Source organism: Haliaeetus leucocephalus, unplaced genomic scaffold (assembly GCF_000737465.1).
Source record: "Haliaeetus leucocephalus isolate CR32 unplaced genomic scaffold, Haliaeetus_leucocephalus-4.0 Scaffold506, whole genome shotgun sequence".
Lineage (NCBI taxonomy): Eukaryota > Metazoa > Chordata > Aves > Accipitriformes > Accipitridae > Haliaeetus > Haliaeetus leucocephalus.
In genome coordinates this window covers 7,522,365-7,544,205 of record NW_010972942.1, presented here as the reverse complement: position 1 = coordinate 7,544,205, position 21,841 = coordinate 7,522,365, and the positions used below count along the sequence as shown (strand labels likewise).

Here is a 21,841-nt window from a genome sequence, read left to right as displayed (position 1 = left end):
CTACCGCCCCCCCCCCCCCCCCCCCCCTTTCCTGGAGAAGAGAATTCTGAAGGACATCGGTGGGAGCAAACATGACTAACAATTATCAAAGTATGAAAAGTACTCTCTGCCATGGTACATGAAAACTTAGTACAGTGTGGTCTGGGAGACATTTGAATGAGAAATACTTCTTTCTCCTCTCATTAAATTTTATCCATGGCACTTCCTGATTCACTGGAGAAATTGCAGATGGTGAGGTCAGAAACAGAGCTGAATGAAGAATGGAAGATCTGTTTTGTGGAGAGTTTTGAGATTCAACATTTTTCCAAATTGTGTCAAGTACCCAAAACTAGTTTGCCCAAATTCCCTCTCTCCCAAATGTTTTAGGTTGATCTCAACGATTATATTCTGAGAAATTTTCATATTTATATTAATTATAGTAGTATAGTTACAGGGCTCTTTTCAAATACATTTCTAGTACATTGGTCTATCTGCCTCTAAGGAGCTAAAGCACCTCCAATCAGGGTCTCTGATTTGCAGCCCCGCTATTGCCTGACCATGTTACTGTGATGGGTGCAAGTGTTGTTTTCAAGCCTTTCTTTTTTAGAGACTTGTAACCAAGCTTAACACAGATACAGAAACAGATACAGATTTTTATTTTTTTTTTTTCAGTTTCAGAAAGGGTTATTTATTCACTGTCTGGAGATGCAAACCAACAAGATGTGAGAGTTCAATAATAAAGGACTAAATCCATCCTTCAATCCTACATCTTTGTCTTTCCTTGTGCATATTGTGTAGGTTCCACTGAGCTCTGGCTTCCTTATATCTAAAATACAGTTTGCAGCATTCTGTACCGCTCTTTGCCACAAAGTTTTCTAACTGAAGTGCAAAACACTGCAGCTCTTCTGGGCCCTACACTTGGACTGGAGGTGAACGTACCTGGTCAGTGTTGCTGGAGCCAGGTTTTCATAGAGTTATTTCACAAATGAAACATTCTTCACTATTTCTTGCCAGAACTTGATGTTTTCTGATGATTTATCAAGATAATATTGAATTTTAATCCTACCCCCCAGAGTGCTTTAAATCACTTGCAGCCTGATAGTAAGTTCACTTTCATGAATGTGCTCTCTATTTCTTCATCCAGATCATTAATGGAAATATTGTCAGACCTCTTCATGATTCCATTTCAGATCTGACAACCAGCCCTTGAAAGCTACTCAGTAAGTGTGTTTTTTCCCACCTTGCAGTGATTTCACCTAGAATGTAATTCTCTAATTTGTTTACTGCAGTATCATCTAGGACAGTAAACAAAGTCTTATTATAGCTGGAAGTGTTTTACATCTACTTCCTCCTCTTATCCACTAGGCAAGTTTCCCAGTTGATAAAGCAAGTAGACTGATTTGATGCGATTCATTCTTGATAAATTCATGTCGGCTGGTTCTTACCACCTTTCCTATCCATTAGATGTTGATAAATTATTTATTTAACATATTTTGTCAAATATTCTTGCTGCTGTCAGATTTAGGCTTGCTGGTTAGTAGTTCTCCACATATTCCCTTATTCTTTTCCAAAGAAAGATACGTTATTTGCCCTTTTCTGTCCTCTCTGTTCCTGAAAGACAGTTGCTAATGGATTAGAGGTTTCTTCATCTAGTTAGTTAAGTGCTCTAGAGTGAATTTCACAAGATTCTGCCAACTTGAATGTATCTAAGTCATCAGAATATCTTTCAGCTTTCCATCATCTGGTTTGCAGTTTTTCCTCTTAAAATCACTAGCATTAAGCATCTGGCCACAATTAATTTTTTTGTAAAGACTGAAGCAGTGAAAGTATTGAATACTGGGATTTCTTTGTATCTTCTGTTATTTGCTTTCCCTCTCTTCGATGTAATAGTTCTGTATTTTACTTTGTCCTCATTTCCTAGTGTATTTATAGTATCTTTTCTTGTGGCTTTTTTTGTTCTTTGATAGTTGTTACTCATTTTGCACTTTAGCCTTTTTGGTTGTATCATTTAAACACGCATCAGATTAATTCTAAGCTGTATGTCCTTGTTCCCAGTTTTTGTACTGCTGATTTTCAGATCACTTCAGGAAATAAATCTGTTCTTTGCTGTGATTTCTTCCATGTTCGGATGATATAAAAATTACAAATGAAAAATGTGAGGTTTGGAAAAAAAAAAAAGAAAAGTTATAATATTGAAAATAAATGTGGTTTTATTGTTCTTCTGAAGGTAGAATACAGATTGCACATAGGAAGTATTTTAGAGGGTTTCAATGAATAGACACGTCTAGAACTTTGAAAGTATAAGACACATGAAACTCATTCTGTGCTGTACCCGAACAAGCATCCCATGTGGTGAATTTTACAAAAGCTATGACAAGGTCCCATAGCTACCTTCTCCAGTGTTAATGCTTGGTTTGGGCAGGCTAGTCAGTGCTTTTAATTCTACAAGCATGTCCGTAAATTGTATGAGTCTAATGCTTCATTTGATACTAATCTTGTTTCGAAGCAGTATGGGACAGGCACTGGGGCTCAACAAATAGTTGAGTATGCAAATGATCACTACGTACTATTGATGGCTTTTTACAGCACCCTTTAGTTTCATTCTTCAGTATTTTAACAGGGAAGAGTGCCACATAAAACCAGATGTTTGAAGGTAAATGAATTTTCCATCAAGTCCTGGAATTCATTTTCATTTTTAAAGATGAGCTTTGGATCTTGTAGTGAGTTTCCAGGACTTCATTGCCTGCTATGCAGCTGACACAGCCCGTGAATTAAACTCTAGTTTCTATTGCTTCATTCACTATGCAGTCTAGATACCTGCTGTGAGACAAACCTGTGCACTTCACACAAAATTAGAACTGCGTGAAAGCTTTGGAAGGTGAGATTCAGGCACTTGGATGTCTGGTTTCTCCTATGTTCAGTCCTCCTAGTGATTAAAACTGAACTTCCTTATATTTGGAGCCCTCCTCCCAAGCCCCATCAAGACAATATGTGAGTAATTCTGTGCTGCAGTAGATCTGAGAAATCAAAAGTGACTTCACACTCAATGTTAAAAGTATCTTACAAGTTTTGAGAGACGGGGGAAGAGTATTGCCATAATTACGGTCTAAGTGTGTTGGAGCTTAGTGATTTAAGTATACCATTTTCCAGAGGCCTACCCATGTGGGAAACCTGGGTTTTGTTTGCTTCTTGAATCAGCTGTGTGTTATTGAAGTGGATTTTGAACTATCAAGTCAACTATTTAGGGGAGGCTTTGGTTTATGAAGCAACATACAGGAATATACTGTATTTGCCTCATGCATGTTTTGTTTTCTTTGATTGCAAGGTCTCTCATCTTTATTACTGTCATCCTTCTCCATCAGCTGATCATAAGTAAGAAAAGTTCCATGCTGTTTCAAATGTATGCTCTTGTATTTCCCCTTCTGGCCTGTTTGCCTTTTAAAGAGAGTTAAAATCTCCTGGATAGCTAAGGATCTTGCTCATGAATATACCTTTCCTCACCCCCCCATCTTCTGAGGATGGTAAAAATATATAACAAGAGATGGAAACCAGTGAATTATGAGTGTTTTGAGTGGGAAAAACGAGGACTAAGTCAGCAAGAGCTTGCTGCAAAGTAGGTGTGAAGTCTGCCTGCTTTGTGAACAACTTTACATCTTTTATATGAACAGTTAAGTATTAGAGTGCATATTGAAAATGTGTGCATATTGGATGTTTCAAATTACACATGGTAACAGCATTAATATGTTCCACTGTGAGACAAGTACTTTTTCATAATTACACATAGCCTTTTAACAGAGATAACCAACATTTTGTTAGTAATGTTTGAATCCTTGTTAAGGCCATGTGTATACTACAAATCAGAGAGGAAGAAACAAATTTATCATGCTTTGAATTCAGTGAACATTCTAAGGTCAGAAAATGGTAGTAAGTTAACATTAACCAAAGCTATTTGGTAATGAATCCAAGTCAGTTAGTTGGAGGGAATCCCAGAAATAATGCTTTCTAGCTATAACCAATAGGAAAAAAAGTACTGTTTTGTTTCTTAATTTGGAAGGGGAGTAATCAATCAATAAATAGTAAATAAGAAAGCCATCTGCAGTCTAGTAGAAAATATTGCTGGAAACCATAAAGAATTGTAGAATCACAGAATGGCTGAAGATGGAAGGGACCTCTGGAGGTCATCTGGTCCCCACCCCTGCTCAAGCAGGGCCACCTAGAGCCAGTTGTCCAGGACCATGTCCATGGCTCTTGAATATCTCCAAGAATGAAAGACCTCTGAGTCCCTCTGGAGTTGATGGAGTTGACAACATCGGTTGATGTTGTTTATGCATAGCTTAAGACAGACAAGCATAATCTTACCCTTTTAAGAAAAAGATAAAATAGTGAAATGTAAAAGCCTATGTTTTGTTTATCTTTTATGAGGAAGATGATAAGCAACAGGAGTAAAACTCTCATAACAATAAGGGTAGAACTAGTTCAAAAAAAGATCAGAATATGTTAACAAACCACTAAAATAATGTGCTCGGTTTTGTGGATGAACCTGCGAGTATGTGGGATGTGAGAAGTTTAATATATATATCATGAACTACTTCAGTGCATTTAGCAGTCTCTGAAACACATCAGAATGGGGCTTCATTTAGACGCTTCTACACTATAGGAAACTATTAATGATTTATATTGCAGTTATGGAAGATGTACTTGAATGGAATGCCACTAACATTTTTCAGACACCTCTGAATTTTCCCTCCTGATGATATAACTGATGATGATATAACTGCAAATGCACACCTGCATGACATGTAACTAGACTTTTATCAATCACCTCATGAGGGGCATTGTTTTAAGACATAATACTTTAGTATTTTTTTTCAGTCATACACAGTTGTTGATCTGAAATGGACTTTAGTCTGTAAAGATGACATATCCATGATCAGTTGAGCAACTAGCCCTAAATGTGCTCTTATAATTGAACCACAAAACTAGTCATCAGTATTCTATAGAGGCTTTTTCCTTTCTTGTGTTCAGGCTGAACTTTAAAACCATGTTATTCTTGTGTGAGATCAATGTTTGTGATTTATTTTGAGATCGACATTTTTAGATAAGCTCAATCAAACCTTTAAGGAAGATAATTTTATCTCAGTACTGCAGCTGTTATCCGATACTGCCTTTGCTCATAAAATCCATTTGCTTTTAGTGTGATGTATGAGTAATAATACAAAATAATGATATTTTCTGAGATTGAAACAGGAAGAATGTGAACCTAATTATTGCTATTCAATTATGAAGTGGGGCTTATATGGCCAGGAGATCACTGTTACTTCAGTTATAAGTATCTTTTCCCTACAGATGTTAAATTTTTAATTACCTTTGTGGAGGTATTTGCCATTCTGATCTAGCCTGCTCTAAGCTTCAGGACTAGAGTCTCTTTTTGAGTTACAGTGGCCTTCTCTGGAACAGTATTTGGCTTGCTAAAAGTTTCCCTAATGCTGTTGCAGAACTGGGGTTTGTGTGACTGTCATCTCAGGTATGGTACTTTCTAGTTCTTAGAAGAAGGGGGTTGGCATTCAGGGGGTAGTAGAAGGGTGAGCTATGACTCTGTCCTTGGCTACTGGCCATTGTGGGCTACCCACTTTAACCAGCCTACTGCAGTGTACACTTTTGCTTAAAATGAAGATTCTGCAGTGTTGATTTTTCTGTTTTGAGATGACCTTGGCCTAGGAGAGTTTCTGGGACATAATATTTGGTGGGTACTTTATTTCTCTCTGTGATTCATTACTCATCAAACCTAATCCTGAAACCTGTATTCTCCATTGGAGCCACTCAGATATTTGGATATAGAAATGCTGCAAGTCTAAAGCACTGATTCTTTTGCTGGGGATTAATTATTTTTATTTTTTTAGAGCCGCTATGGGGAGGAGAGATTAAATCTGTGTTTCCTAGATAGTGACTATACTGATGTATAGTATGCTGATATGTTAATGCGTAGTGCCTTGTAGATACACTGTTTCCCCTGTTCTTATATGGCTAGATATTGGGAGGAATATTATCCTAATTCAAAGTGGGTACCACTACAGAAACTTGATACATAGTTGTTTAATAACATAAGGACATATGCCCCTCATTGGCAAGAACTCTGAGGTTTCGATTCAATATGCCTTCACAGAAAATCTCTTGAGTTACTACTGGAGGAAATACATCTAATTTTGAAAGTTGTAAAATGACTCTGTGTAAGTAAAGGAAATAATAGAAGTATGTCTATTATGACAGTCAATGACAAATCTATTATAAAGTTCCTATACAGAAATGACTGAGCTGGTTTTGTTCTTGTGTACGTATTTTCTGGGGGAAACGCTTTGTTTGGTGCAACCAGAGGATGGTGTGAAACAATTAATTTCTTCAGTTTACCTTGTGTTTAATACATGTTGCAACTGGGACAGGGACTAGAATTTACTATGCTGCCAGCTGCAGTATGGCACAGGGTTTTGCCATGGGAAACGCAAGTACATCTGAGATGGCCTGTCCCACCAGTGAGGGAACATATGCTTCCCCTAATTTACAACGGATAGGACAATGCATTGGGACAGTTAACTGCTAGGCAGTTGATACATGATATGGTATTCCTGTGTTCATGCTCAAGCTGCAGTATTAATAATAGTAGAATAATTATTGTCCTGGAGTTTGTTACAGAACCTGTGATGCACTATGAGGTTGACAGTCCAGCCATCCGCAAGTTCCCTAGCCTAGACCGATCCTGAGAATGAATTTTGTCAAGTTAGTCAGAGTTGCATTGGGGTTGTCTTAGTATGTCTAAATTCTGTATGTCAAATCCAGAAGGCTTTCTTCGGCAAGTAGGAAAACTGGCTATTGGGACCTCTGTGGCCATCTTCTGGATGTTTAGGAAAATGCATAAGGTGTTTACTCCCATTGAGCTGAATAATGGTAGTCTGGCACACATTAAAGTAGTAGCATTTTATTTTCTTATGACTGGGTACACATTAGACTTGTCAGAAGTACGTTGTGCATTTAGAAAAACAGAAGTCTTAAAAAAAATCTCAACTAATTTTTTTGTGTTATGTTTTCCTATAATTATTCAAAGACCACAAATAAGAGCAAAAATGGTAGCTATCTCTGAAGTTTCACAACTTTCATTCTATTCTTCTACATACCTTATAATTTCAGGTGTGTATAGCATATGAAGATATTGCAAGTTTTTAAGCTACTGTAAAGCTGATCAGGAATAATGCAGCAGGCAGGGATTTTATGACTTGCCATTTCAAAAAGACCTGAACTTGTGTGATGCCTACTGTTTTGAAAATTAATTTTATGCTGTTGAATTGAGAGCATCGAAGTGTCTAAAAATAATTTCTTCAAAGAGGAATAATACCACTGAGTGGAGAGGCATTAAGTACTGAGTTAATTGTATTTGTTGCAGGAGAGCAGCAACAAATACAACTCTTCTGCTAAGAACTGCATACGAAACAGCTAGGCATTTTTAAGAGTCATGGAATTGTTACTAACAATGTTAATTTTTCTTTTGAAAGAAAGTCAATTTCCTGGTAAACTAGAAATTAAGCAGAGTGACCTAAGCAGAAAGTCTTGTCTTTACTGTGGAAGATACTCATTCTAGACTCAAAAGGGATAAATAAAATCATTAAAACCATTAAAACATGGTGCAGATATATTTTGGGAGGTGGCTTTTTCATCAAAGAAGATGCTATAATGCTGTAATGATCATCATCTTTATTTCTCCATTCTTACCATTGTGCTGCTGCAGATTGCCATAGGGATAGAAGATTGGGAACAGAAATCTAAGATAACTGTGTAAAGAATGGTTTTAATAATCCATGCTAATTTAAAAAAAAGGCATGACAAAAAACTGGTTTAATATTTTAGGTATAAAAAAGCCGTAAGGTACATGGCTAATACAGTAAGATATGCTTTTGGGCTATCTGCTTGATGTAGGCATGATAATGGTAATTAAAGTATAATAAGTATTAATAAATTGCATTGTTATTACACTGTCTGGTAGTCATGTTTCATTTGATCCTAGTGTGCAAGACCTTTCTTGCAATCAGAGAGTATCTTGTTCATCCAGTTCTCTTAAAAAAACACGCTATTGACAGGATGAAAGTCTTCTGGTTGAGCAAGGCTGTGCTACCATGAACAGCCCTGCTCCAGTTTTGTTGCTGATCAGAGATGGCAGTAATTGTGGCTGTGGAGCATTTCCGAAGGACTGTGAAAGCATGTTCAGAGCAATTACTCTATTCTTCCAACACCTTTATAGCACAGAGGGTCATTACACTGAAAAGTAGAAACAAGTGCCCTGAATATGTCTGTGTAATTCACCAGACAGGTGAGTGGGCTGGGTACTTGTGACACCTGATCAAAATTCAGCATCCTTAATTAATTGTAAAAAGGAAGATTTTTAAAGACATAAAGTTGGCAGTTAGGTATGTAACTAATTCCCACTGTAAACCTTGTCTGTGAGCCTTAGCTGATGGTGGCAAGCAAACTCTCACACTGTTAGTCAGAACACTGCACTTCTTCATTGCAAAAAATAAGAATGGCAGGACTATTGTATAGTTGTCAATCATAGTATGATATAAAACTATAGCAAATGTTGTCTGTGAGAAACAGCTGCTATGAGAGAAAGGGTAAAGCATGCTCCTTTATGCCTTTGACATCAGAAGACCTTCCCCAACAGAGGCAGGAGAACTTTTTCAACAGCCCCCTTCTTATCCACTGCTCAGTGACTTGGGGCAGAGAAATAATGAAGCAGCCCTAAAACTTCCATTCTCTATGTTCACCATCATGCAGAGTCAGGCTTTAAATGCTTTAATCTGAGGGAAGTCAGAAATAGTTGTTCCTAATAACATGAAGAGGAGGCTGAGGGTAGACCTTATCGCTCTCTACAACTACCTGAAGGGGGGTTGTAGTGAGGTGGGTGCTGGTCTCTTCTGTCAGGTGGCTGGTGATAGGATGAGAGGAAATGGCCTCAAGTTGCAGCAGGGGAGGTTTAGGTTGGATATTAGGAAAAATTTCTTTACTGAGAGGGTTGTCAGACATTGGAATAGGCTGCCCAGGGAAGTGGTTGAGTCACCATCCCTGGAGGTATTCAAGAAGCACGTAGATGGGATATTCCATAACATGGTTTAGTGGGCATGGTTGATGGTTGGACTCGATGATCTTGAAGGTCTTTTCCAACCTAAATGATTCTATGATTCTATGTTCTAACAAAGCCATTGGATTCAAGGTTGAAGAAACTAGATGTGTCAATTTTTCTGGTATTAGGGCTTTTCGGTGATTAGGATTCAGTTGTGATGGAAAAAGGCTACAGTTTGAGGAAGTGACTAAATTGTTAGGTAAAAAGTTTTTGTGTGTGGACATTTTGGCTACATCTATGGGCGATTTGCCTAAACCTGAAACATAGCTCTTTCCGTTTAGAGTAGTTTCATGGAATGGGCTGTCACTTTGTCTCTAGCATTCTGTGATTTTACAATGACATTTTTCTATTTAGAATATATAAAAAATAAAATTTTCTATTTCCTCTTTTACGCTGTATGAAAGCCACACAGAAAAAAATGAAAATAACTGTACAAGGTAGAGAGAGCACAACCAACTATTTGTTGTCAAATATACAAAACAGGTGAAAAGAGGGTTTTCTTTTTGAAAAATGCTGATCTCTGGATATTAGCAATTATATGAACTGGAGAGGGCGACCACTGTTACCATTACTTTGTAGAAATTCAGCTATTTTAAATTGTCAATGTATTACTTTATTTTCAAGTAACTGACAGTAACCTGTTTGACTACCGAAAAGTCAGGAGTGTGGTAAGGGTTAAAAGAATAACAGAAATCCTAAATAATCCTGTATGATAATTATGGCTATCTCTAGTTTTGTTCTCAGGATTCTGGTATAAGGTGTTTTGGTTTTTTTTTTTTGATGTTGTGGTAAATATGCAATGAGTTTGATTTTTTGAGGAACTACTTTGTGAAAACTGGAGTCCGTATTATTCCACCTGAGAACTGCACCCCAAAAATGACCTTACTGTTGTGATTTTCTGTCTACTGCACACAGGGTGCAAGGCCCCCTCCTCTCAGTTTCAGCCGTGATATTTTGTCAGTTTGGCAACTGTGAAAGAAAATTGGTAAGAGTGGAGACACGCTAAGTGTGTGGTGCAGTAGTGTCTTAGAAGAAAATGAGAAGCTTTTTTACACCCACCTTTTTATGGATTAATTTGTCCCTGTCTCTGCTAATGGAGTTGTATTATCAGGAACTAATGGAGTTTTGTTAATGTTAATGGGGCTCAAGCCATAACATAAAGAACTTTATGACTGACAGTATGGTAAATCCCGCCTCCAGAAGAATCACTATGCCAAGATTACTGTAACAAGCTCCTTAAGAAATTTCTTCCCTAGAATCCTTTTTCTCTTCTCTTGATACCACATCAGAGAGAGAGAGAGATAAAAAGAGTTTGCAGGTTTAATTCTGTGATTGCAAAGATAAAAATTTTCTAAACTTCTAAAATTTTATTTTGGGAAGATGTCCTCAGAAACTGCTATCTCTCTACTTGCTCATCTAAGAAACACAGTTAGTTTTGGTGTCTTGCTGCTGTTTGCAATTTAGTAAAGAAGAAATTTGGGGCATTCTGATCAGTGTTCTCTAAATTCGGTGAAAATTCTGGGGAACCAATGGGACTTATACAAAAAAGCATTTTACTAAAAGCACTCCTTTAGATTATGGATGTTTTTCAATTTTATGACCTTATATGTAAATTAATCAGAGAAGTTAGTAGAGCTTTTTATGTGAGGCATATAGTTGTGTGTACAGTACTTTCAATACTGATCTTCGATTAGCAACATAGGCAGTTGAATAGTAAAAGCATTTGGCATTTTTTGGAATGGAGTCTTGGAAATGGCAGGGTTACCTTTTTTGTAGTTTCTTTTGCCATACTTGAAAATAAATATTTTTAATGAGTAAGCCAGCACAGGGTACAATTGCTCTTGTATCTGATCCCAGGTTTCAAAGACCCATTCACAGAGCATCTGTGAAAGCAGAAGAAAATGGAACCAACCTCCAATCTGAGGAAATAAACCCATATCAAAACAAAATGAACCGTCTTAACATTATGGGAGATTGCTGAGAAAAGGTAGTTTGTCTGTTTAGAGAGAGCATTTGTAGTCATAAAATGGATTGACCTTGGTTATGCAAAATATATCCAATGTGATGGAGAGCTGGTTGATGGAAATCAGGTTTTCAAAGTTGAGATAAAGAGAACCTTGAATTAGGTTTTTACTATCTTCAAGAGTGCAGTCATCCTCTCTCTAGTAAATGCCCATTGGGGGTTGAAGAAATTCAAAACACACTAAAGTCCTTTTGAATGATTCAGGTTGGTGCAACATGCTGATTATACTTATGGACATTAGTGTAGTGTCTGGGCTAAATAAAAAAGTCTGAAGTTATTAAAATGGGTTAATTGCTGTGAGGGGTAGAAGGGTTAGGCAAAATGGATCTTTTTCAATATAGTCTACTTTAGAACTATTAAATAACTGAAAATATTCTGTTAACTCCTGGCATATTTCTTATGTGTTGATGAGGTCTTAAAATTATAATTGCAGTTCTCCTAGGACTTCACTGTTTTTAAAACAAAAATTGATATAAGGAAGTCATCTAAACTGAGGATTAGCCATATAGAGTTAATGATTAAAAGTACAGTAAAAAAACAATTCATATAGTTATGATATACCAAATTGTAAGAAATAAAAAAGTCATGGAAATAAGCTTATGCTGCTGCAATCTTTAGTATGATTTTAGAAGGAGTAACTCTCCCCTCAGCTGATACTACATATTTTGCAGTATCATCTCTTGCATTCCTTGGAAGAAGTTTTCTTGATAACATGATATGAATTAGAAAACAACTTTCAAGTGCATGTTCTTCCTATGCCTGGGTACTTCTCCATTTTGTTTTCACCACCAGGAGATGCTTGTCTTTGGTTTTTGAAATGAAGTTCTAACCTGGAAATGTTTCCTATCAAACCTCATAGGAACCTGGGAAATGCTTTGCTTTCAATATATCAGAATTTTCAATGTGGTAGCATTAAATGTATGATTACTTGATCTCTCCATGTGACCTGACTGAGGCATGTAGATGTGTAAAAAATTCTTGAGACCAGCTGTGCATATTTAATGTACTACAGGATAGTCATAATTAAAAGAGTTAGATGACATGATAGAAGCAAGCATAGGAAAGCATCAGGCAGGCATCAGCAGAAAGGACAAGAGCAAATATGTTCTTGTTCAGGAGATTTAGAAAACCAGGTTTGCATTCTATTGTGAAATTTTACTTCTTTGAAATTTTCCTCTCTTTAAATTCCATCCGTTTTCATAGAATCGATTCTACATTGAACCATGGAAAAAGAGAGAAGAGTCATGTCCATGTTGCCCTGTAATTGCAGCATGACGTTATGCATGCTGGTCAGGGTGAGATTTGCATAATAATGTGTCCATATGTAAATATTATGTTGCTGGTTTAATTTTAGAAAGCAGGTAGAAGTATACTTAAGCTCGTTATCACTTTACTGGTACATCTGCTGTTTTCATTTCCATAGTTTTTTGAAAACTCATTTTGATAATATTGCAGCTGAGGAAAGTTAAGAGTATATTGTTTCTAGGCAATTTCACTAATGGAACAAAGTATGATACACTGTATGGTACAGCAGTGTGTACAGAACAGTATGTAAACTTTTCAGATTAAACCTTACTTTTACTTACTGTAGTAAAAGATATTTATAGGAAGAATGTTTCTAAATCTTCTTCTTTTTTTAAATCTGTTTTATTTGCAGGCATTGCTATTTCTGATGAACTTGATAAGGTAAGATTTATTGTATACCTAATGAACACTACAAAAAGACAGATGATTGTAATAATTTTAGGTGATGAGAGCTGCTTCTCCCTGTCCTGGCATAAACACTTGAGTTCTATTGGGTTCAGAGGAAGTTTGCATATGGAAAGCTATATGGGTAAGTACCATATATGTTGATACATTAAGAGCTTGATCCAGGATGGGCTGTCAACTATGGAAAAAAAACCTCATTGAGTTTAAGGGACTCTCATTGCGGCCATGGAAATGCTTTTGATCTTGATACCAGCTTTGCTTAATATAGTCTGTTGGGTTACTTTGTGTACTTTTGGAAACATTTAGCTTTAAATACCTTTTATTCATGAAGTCATGAATTCTGCATTCTCAGATGTATTTTGTAAGAATATTTAGGAATAATTTTTGCTCCCCACATTTGATCAGGGATGCACAGGGCATAAAGATCAGTCTTTACTTCCTTGCTGAAAGGAACAAACACTGATCTCTTCTGATTTGGCCTTTTTGATACATTACTCAGTTAACATGAATTTTAGTTTTAGCTGTAAAGAACTCTATGCTGAAAGAGTAATCAAGCTAATTTTTCAAAGTTCCAAAGGAAGCAGAACACCTTTATCTTCCCCGTTCTCACCAGTGAACAGCAGTGTGCTTCTAGTGCCAAGAATCTTGGGTTGTGTTCTTGGTGTTAGAAACCATTACTCTCAGGGAAATAAGATCAAAAGGTATATAAGACACAGGAATAATGCCTAATACAGGAGACAATTTTAAAAATATCTTTCCTTTCTCCTGGTAAAATGAGGGCACGAACCTTTTGGACACAAGTGCGTATAAAATACCTCCATTGGGTTCTCCAGGAAAGGCCAGTTAGACAAGACTGATCACTGTTAACATGCAGTCATGTGCATATGGGGCTGCCATTTCAAAGCCATGGCCTTTACCTATCATTTTGCCCTTGATCTTGCTTTATCTTATTGTTCATATTGAGAGTATGACAGTATCTAAGTCTTCCTTCCTACTATTTCCTTAACTGTGCTCAAAAGTGATGAGAAATAGAATTAGAAAGTCCTTCCATTAGAACACTTACCCTTAAGAATATTTATGAAGAACTCCTCTTCATTTGGTTTTGTTTGCTGAAAAAAACTATGAAATACTGTTTGTGGAAGGAAAAAGACGTTTTGGGCTACAGCTTGTTATTACATGCTTTTTACATATATTTTAGATACTTCCGTGTTAATTTTTTTTAAATGATGATAGATTATTGTTCAAAAGCATTCATTTTTTTAAATTTAATTATTCAGTATGAAAATTGAGATGGGGAACATTGTTTGTGAATTTCCTCAGGATCCAGTCTGAGTGAAAAGTTTATTTTCTTTTTGTTACCATATACTTCATTGTTTGTGATTTAAAATTGAAAGGTGGTGGGGGTTTTTTAAATAAAACTTGCCATTATGTTATGTACATTCGATAGCTTACATTACCTGACACTGTTACAATACTGCATCTGCTTTAACATCTGTTTCTGATGAAGACAGGTAAATTGAATGTTCTTGAAATCAAAAGTTATTTGTAAAATAAATAAAAACCCAAGCAATAAAGCTCTTAACATGCTCCCTTTGTGCAGCATTGCTCAACAGGCTTCCAGGATAGATTTACAGAAGCAGCGCAATTTATCATCTCCATGGGCATTAGTAAACTTCATTTCTATTTCTTGTTTGGCCCCTTAAGGATTTTTAATGGACATAAAGGCTAGTTCTTTGTTAAGAAATTAAGCATAGCCAGGACCATTCTGTGGAATCGTGCCTCCTAGGAATGATCCCTTACATGAGCTAATTCTTGAAATGTTCCTGTGACTTGTTTCTAAGTGTATTATTTGGGTTGGGCCAAAACCAACCAAAGACAACCTGATAGTGGTTTAACATTAGACAGAATTTGGTTCCATTTTACCTGAGCATGTTCCCAGGCGATGTTTATTTTTCAGGTATAAAGGTAGTCAAGTTCATTGTAATTCCTTTCCCAGAAATATATGCTGATACTACAGCTTCCTTATCTAAGCTGTGGCAGCACTGAATCATTTTTCAAAAGACATTCATCTGTGGTTTGGATTAACCATTTAACACTTCAGGTGCATGTCATGGGTCTAGAACAGCATGCCCAAACTTGGCATTGGATTCTGTTAGAACATTGGCATTAGATAGTTGTCATGAGAGACATAAAACTAAACACAATAGTAAATTCTTCTATACGGTCTTCCTTGCTTTATTTTCCTGATGATCAGAAACATTCCTGGGGGTTATGACAGAGCCCATAATCCTGCTGGTTTATCTGTGGTTTAGACTATGAGCCTGGAGAAAACAGAGAATGTGTGTGTATGTTTATTTTTGTTTCTCATTATGTAAGTATTTTTTAAAAAATTATTTCCTTCTGCCTGCAGTAACCTCTAGCTCCCTTTGTCAGGAGAGTACTTGATCAGTATTGTTGGTTGATGTAACTCCTCCTCCAGGTAATCCAGTTAATTAGTTAGTTGCTTAGTTACTCGAGCATTTAGATTTGGAAAACCGATTTGCTCTGAATTACAGTCACTTTTTTGATTTTGGATGGGTGTTTCATTTAAATGGATTCTTGTCAAATATCTGCTATTATTAGCTTTGTGCCAGTACTTGGGGCTTCAGTCCAAGACAGAGGTAGAGAAAATACAGGCAGACAAGCTCTTCAGTCAAAATGGAAGCTTTCGGTTTGCCACTCTAATAAAATTTCTAAGTTCACTGGTATCTTTGCAAAAAAAAAAAATCCTAAGATTACTGCAGCAATTAAAACATTTATTGCATAGATTCCCTTCTTTTTCATCTGATTTACTTCAGACTTGCATAGTTTCGTGTTCTGTCTCTCTTGATGATTCAGTCTGCATCTCTAGGCTGTGGAAGCTATGTAAAATCAGCAACTGGCACTGCAAGTATGGTGTGTAGAGAAAGAAAATGAGAAGGGATGCCTTGTGGCTCACAGATTTTAAGGCTAAAGTGCAGTATTAATATAATACAAATTGCTGAATTGACTCACCCTCCTTACTACTGAACAGAAACCATGCATGAAAGTGTGTAGTTTCCTAAAGCTCCTCAATCATGTGAAGAATTTCATGTAAACAAAGAGTATGAGCTAGGATGTTAGCCTTTCTGCAAAATTCATGGAATTCTAGGCTGATTTAAAAATTCTAAAGAAAAACACTGAATTCATTGTGAATTTCAGTTTTTTTCCTAAGTCTATTTGGACACTTCCCTGGGAAGTGGAAGTTCAAATACACACAGAAGTATAGAACAGCCATACTACTGAAACTCTGGTGTCCTAGGTGAATGCTCTGACCATGGGGCTACTGCTGATGTGCCTCCTCTAGAATTTGCTGCTGCTGGAAGACATTTGTCTATATGTCACGAAATAAACTGTAATATATGTTGCACTGTAGAATGTCTGCATCGTAAGATACATTGAGGCAAAATGTAGCTAGGATGCTACAGTGCAGAAATAGATTTAAAATGGCTTTATATGGTTGTACCCATTTCAGCAATGTTTCTTAACCAGACTCTTGCCACAGTTGGAGACTGACTAAAATATTGCCATTTTAAAGGAATTTAAAAGGAGGTAGGGGAAGGTTTATTCATCTTCTGGCTTTTGATTCTTTAAAGAACACTTAGTGAAGGTTTTCCAAGCTTTTTTTTTTTACTGCAAATACAGAGACTAGAAATATTTTCTTTTTAAATAGATGAGATTTTCACATAAACCCAATATTCAATGGATTGGTGCTTTACTTAAGATTCATGTAGTGGAGCTCTCACAGATAACGTGAGACCTGTTGTAACATTGTGAGATTTGTCTGGAATTCCCAACAAAGTCTTTCAGTCACTTTAAACATTAATAATGGGAGACACCTAAGTGTTAGAGATCCAGAATTAAACTCAAGTGAAGATGATCTAATAATTCATAACAGATTTTGACCCTCAATGTTAATACTAAAACATTTTTTCTATGCTGTGTGTAGGGTATACTTTCTTCTTATATGTAGTATTACTACAATGAACACAGGTTATAATTAATAAAATAGAGGAGACAACTACTCTGAGTCACAAAAATAAACAAATTTTGTCTCACCCAAAAGTATTTCTCACTATGGAAATTCCCTCAAAATCCATATCAGAAATTAGGAATACTGAGCTTTTTAAACTATGCTTAAATAAATGGATACACAAATGTTGTTGTGCTCCCTGGTAGGGGTTGCATACTGCAACCACATCTCAGCCCAATGTGAAGAGAAGATGCAGCTGTTCTCCAGTCTTTCTGTTCTTCTCCTGGTCTTCACATAAATGAAGCTAGAGTGTGTCAAGTTGGTAGCCACTGATGTGGATGATAAGTGGATGACACCTGGACTGCACCATAAAATAATCCTCTAGATTCATTTAGTGGAGATTTAAATATGTACCTGTCCTGAAAATATTTCTGTGTGCACTAATGTCACTGTTAATCTCTTCTGTTATTTATGGGGGAATATAAATTGGAAATCAGTTAAGATTTTAAGGTTTATATAAAAAAAAACCCCCAAACTATAAAAACTTGTTTGAGAACAGAATTCTTCATCTGAATTTATTGAAGCTTTTGAAATAAGGTGCCAAATAAACACCCTGGTATTCTGAATAGACAGTCTCTGATTCTCCATTTATGGTTTTCACTGTGGCTGCTTGTATAGTTGAAAGGAGGAAAATAAATTAGGTCACTGAAACTGTGGTGTACTAGTCTAATAAGATTCGAAAAGGAAAGCAAGGTGATAAAGTGAGGCAAAGCATGACTATGTAATGTAAATTACATTTCTATTAAGTAGAGTATGAAAGTGCTACTTTAATCCCTCAAATGTCTAGAAAAGAAATCAGCATAACAAGGATAGACACTGCATTCATGGTTTGCTTATTCATATGCTGATAGTGCAGTGTACAGTGTCAGGAAAATCTTATGGTACTGAAAAAAGGGCAAAATTTTAGGTGCTTTTCATTTTCACTTAAGGGACTGAAGGCTTTTAGCAAGATTAACACTGTAAGTCATTGAAAGTTTAACTAGCTCCAGGAACCATTTTTATTAATTATTAGAAGTGATCCTAGAGTGAAAGGGAAGGGAGAAAATGGCTAGAGTAGCAGGAATAAACCTTAGAAGGGGCCAAATGGTTCTTACTTAAAAAAACTAATGTAAGTACCTTGTATAATGAAGGCATTGTGGGCAGTGGAATAATCTTTTTTCCTAGCTCATAAGCATATGATGGTAGCCACACCTGTGACAGGTTATGCCTGTCAAGTGACCAGAGGCCACTGTCATCTGGTCTACATTATCTGACTGACACAGCGCCAGACAGATGCACAATATCTATATTTGTAAGTACAAGACACCAGTGGTTAGGTATTCTAAAACCTCTGAAGCTGTGGTGTTTTCCTCAGATTTCTCTTCTGTATTGGCTGCATTCCATTTTCAGTGGTCCTACTGTGTCACATCAGCCTTGCAGAAAACAGACATTGTGTAAAAAGTGATTTAGTCAAGTGATGGAGAACTCTGGAGAGACATATGGAGAGTGGAGTGCGGTAATGCACTCACAGACACATTGCAGAAAGCAGAACAAAAGAACAAGGGTGAATGAGTCTAATCCAGGGCCCGGGTCACATTTGGCTCTGTCAAAATGAAAGCTCTTGGAGTTCTGCTGATGAAAATTACAGCATCTAGCCAGAGCAGGGTAAATACATTAATATGAAAGCAGTTTGCAGCCTTTTTTTTTTTTCTTTGTTTCATTTTAGTAGAGGCCTTGACTTCAAACTATGGTTTTACCATACCTGTGTCAATTAGGAAGAGGCTTTAAAAATGGTTTGTTTTTAGGAGTCACTGTGCTGTACTTTTTCCAGATGCTCTCTTTGGAAAGCATTGTTTTATGGCGGGAATATTTATTTGAGACACTGAGCTAGGTAACAGCCAAGGATTTGTTTTCCTAAAATTTTCTCTCATTAAAGGATAGGAATAGAAAATATCTCTCCTAATTAGGAAATGTCTTTGCTAGCCTAGAAAAGAGTTTAATTAAAGCAGAATAAATATTCCTATCCCATCATTTCATGTCTATTTTTTTGCATACATGTGTGTGTTTTAGTTTGACTGTACTGTTGTACGTGACCCTTTATCTACAACCGTTCTAGTAACATTGAGAACAGAGTTACTCACCACTTCAGAACAGCTTTTCCATAAAAATTTTAAGGACAATTAGTTTCCTTAATCTAATTTCCTAATAAAATAATGCAAATTATTGCTATTGTTTTGAATATTCCAGCTGCATTTTGCTTGCGTCTTGTAATCCTCTCCAACTATCTTCTTCCAGTAAGTGGTTAAAAATATGAATACTAGTTTCAGAAATGCATTTTATTAAAATGTGAATACCATTTTCAGAACTGAAAGATATGTTATGTAAATCCCAGCAGGGTTATTTTTAAAATGCCAAATGCAGATGTATTTATTAGTTTTACATTAATTCATAATGCAAATAAGAGTGATGCTATTAATCTACAACAGTCTTTTGGTTGGGGTGTTCATTATACAACTGACCTCATCTGTTGCTTAGCAGAACTGACACAGTGCCAGTTTTAAGAGTTGTGCATTTATTAAAAAAAATTACAGTTTTTAAAGACGATACCCCAGATTTCTACAGTTGCTACTGAAAAGTAAGAAATACGAGAGATTTGAGGCATCGGGGTGGGCAAATCTCTCTTGGATTTTTGTTAACGGGAGTCTTTTCGTTAATCCACAATTGTTTCTGATTATTTTGTAGCCCTCTGAAATGGTAACGTACTGTACTCTTTTTGTACTTTTTTTAATGAATGGTGCTATTTTCTATTTCTTCTTTTCTTTTCCTATTTACATGTGTGGTTGAGAACAAGCAATGTAGTGTTTCTGTGGCTTTTTATTTCTCTTCAGGACACAACAGGTTTTAACACCCCCCTTCTTAGACCTCGTGTGATTGGAGAATGGATTGGCCGTGAAGAGAATGATGCAGACCCGCTGGCTGCTGAGATGCTGCAGCCACCAATACCAAGAAATAAAAATGAGCAGTGGGACAGCGAGGATAGCAGCAGTCCTGGAGGAAGGTGGGATTTTTGTTCAGCCTAGAAATTTTATAATTTGTGAAGCAGAGCTGTCTTTGTAATACCCTGTTTCTGAGAGCAGAGTGCAGGGCTTTTAAATTCCTATGCCATAGTGTGGCAGCATGCAGAATAAATGGAAGACATTAATGTGTGGCTGGTTTCATCTCATGCTTTTATGTATGATTAACTTTATACTCATTTGCAATCCCATGGGTTTATTCCCATGTATAAAGCTAAATATATGTTGACATGATTGGGGTCCATTATATAATAATTTTCTGATGTATAGCTTCATTCAGATACTTCAAACCCTTCTGTCTTTCAGCGGTTGGTAGTAGCTGTTTGTTGATCTTCTTGACACTATAGTGATAAATCTGATTTTCTCATTTAAAGGCAATATAGACAAGGAAAACAGTATCTATGTTATTTTTAACAGGACTTCTGAAATTAATTTTCAGTTCTTATACTTAGCATCTGAGTGTTAATAACAATTCTTTCTCAAAGAGAAAATTGTACTCAGCAGTAAATAATTTCTGATGATTTATTGAGCTTGACTGAGGGTGGGGGGGAGTTTGTTAATGTGCTTCAGCTACATGGAAGAGATTATCATTTTTACAAGGAGTCCATTTTCTGTAATTTAAACATACCTTTTTATCACAGAAAGTGAAGTATTCACTTCCTTAAATCCCTTAAAAGGGATTCATGCTTTTTTTTTCCCCCAAGTGTAAAGCTTGTGCACTGCCTCTGTCAATTGGCTTAAACACCTATGGCTCTCCCTTAGCCCTGTAACGTTTCTCCTTAGTTATAACTAGTACTCTGACTGCAACACCTACCTTTTTCTTCCTCTTAAGAAGGCAGAAGCTCTCTGCTTTCCCTTCGAAAAGGTCTAAGGGATTCTTTCACTATATGCTCCATGTGCTTTCTACATTGGAATTCACCTCCCTGTCCCAAAGAAACTAGCCTGTCACTTGCTGTACTTATACAGGCTGCATTCATTAACTTCCCTCATATGTTGGGAATGTTTGTTATCCATGAGTACTTCTTTCTTCTTTTAATTAGATTATTGTGGGGGAAGCTGCAAGTACTACTATTTCAAAGAAGTAGCAGTATGTAGTAATGATCCCTCAGCCAGACATTGGACTGGAACCAACAGAACTCAGACACTGGGTCTCTCCAGTGCAGTTCCTGGGAAAGTAATGGAGTCAGCAACTGGCACTGCAGCTTGATTGTGAGGGCCTGGGTTTCTTTTTCCTTATTCAGCAGTCCAATAAAGACACTGAATAAAGATCTGTTCCACGTTGCAGAGCAAATTGAGGATATTGTATCCCTTCTCTCAATAGGAAGGAGCAGAAATAAGCATCTCTGCCTAATCTCTTGAAGGGAGCAAAGAGGTTTAGTTCTGAGTAACAAAGATGATTCAAAGCAGCGTGTTTTTCTCTTTGTAGAGGGTGGTACAAACTGTAAGAAACCTCACAGCTAATGCTATTATTAAATGTGATTAATGGCTTTGAGAATAGTATTTGAGAAGTCTTGTTGAGTATCATGACAAAATCACGTTGCCTGGTGTATGAAATAAGGAGAATATGGGATACCTGATGCCCGGGAGGACTCATGGGACACTGATATCTCTAGGTTTTAGGTGCAGTAAGTGCTGAAGACCTGTTGAAAAATATGTATCGTTAAGTGGGAATACTGATTTTCAGTGGAAATGAATAACTACTAAATTACATACAGCATATGGATTTACATTTGGATGACTGATTTTATGTCTGGGATAATTCTTTGCTTCATTAGCATTTCATCAGCTTTTGTAAAGCATTTATAAAAAGCATGTTTGCAGTC

General features: G+C 36.6%; 1 protein-coding gene across 1 annotated transcript in view; it reads left to right on the top strand.

Moving 5' to 3' along the window:
* The window catches only part of LOC104837063 (chromosome unknown open reading frame, human C8orf34), a 175,363-nt gene that overhangs the window by 42,525 nt on the left and 110,997 nt on the right, over positions 1-21,841 (top strand). The window contains exons 5-6 of the mRNA XM_010575929.1: positions 12,823-12,851; positions 19,833-20,002. Of these exons, the coding sequence (XP_010574231.1) occupies positions 12,823-12,851; positions 19,833-20,002 (199 nt within the window). The remainder of the gene's footprint in view (positions 1-12,822; positions 12,852-19,832; positions 20,003-21,841) is intronic.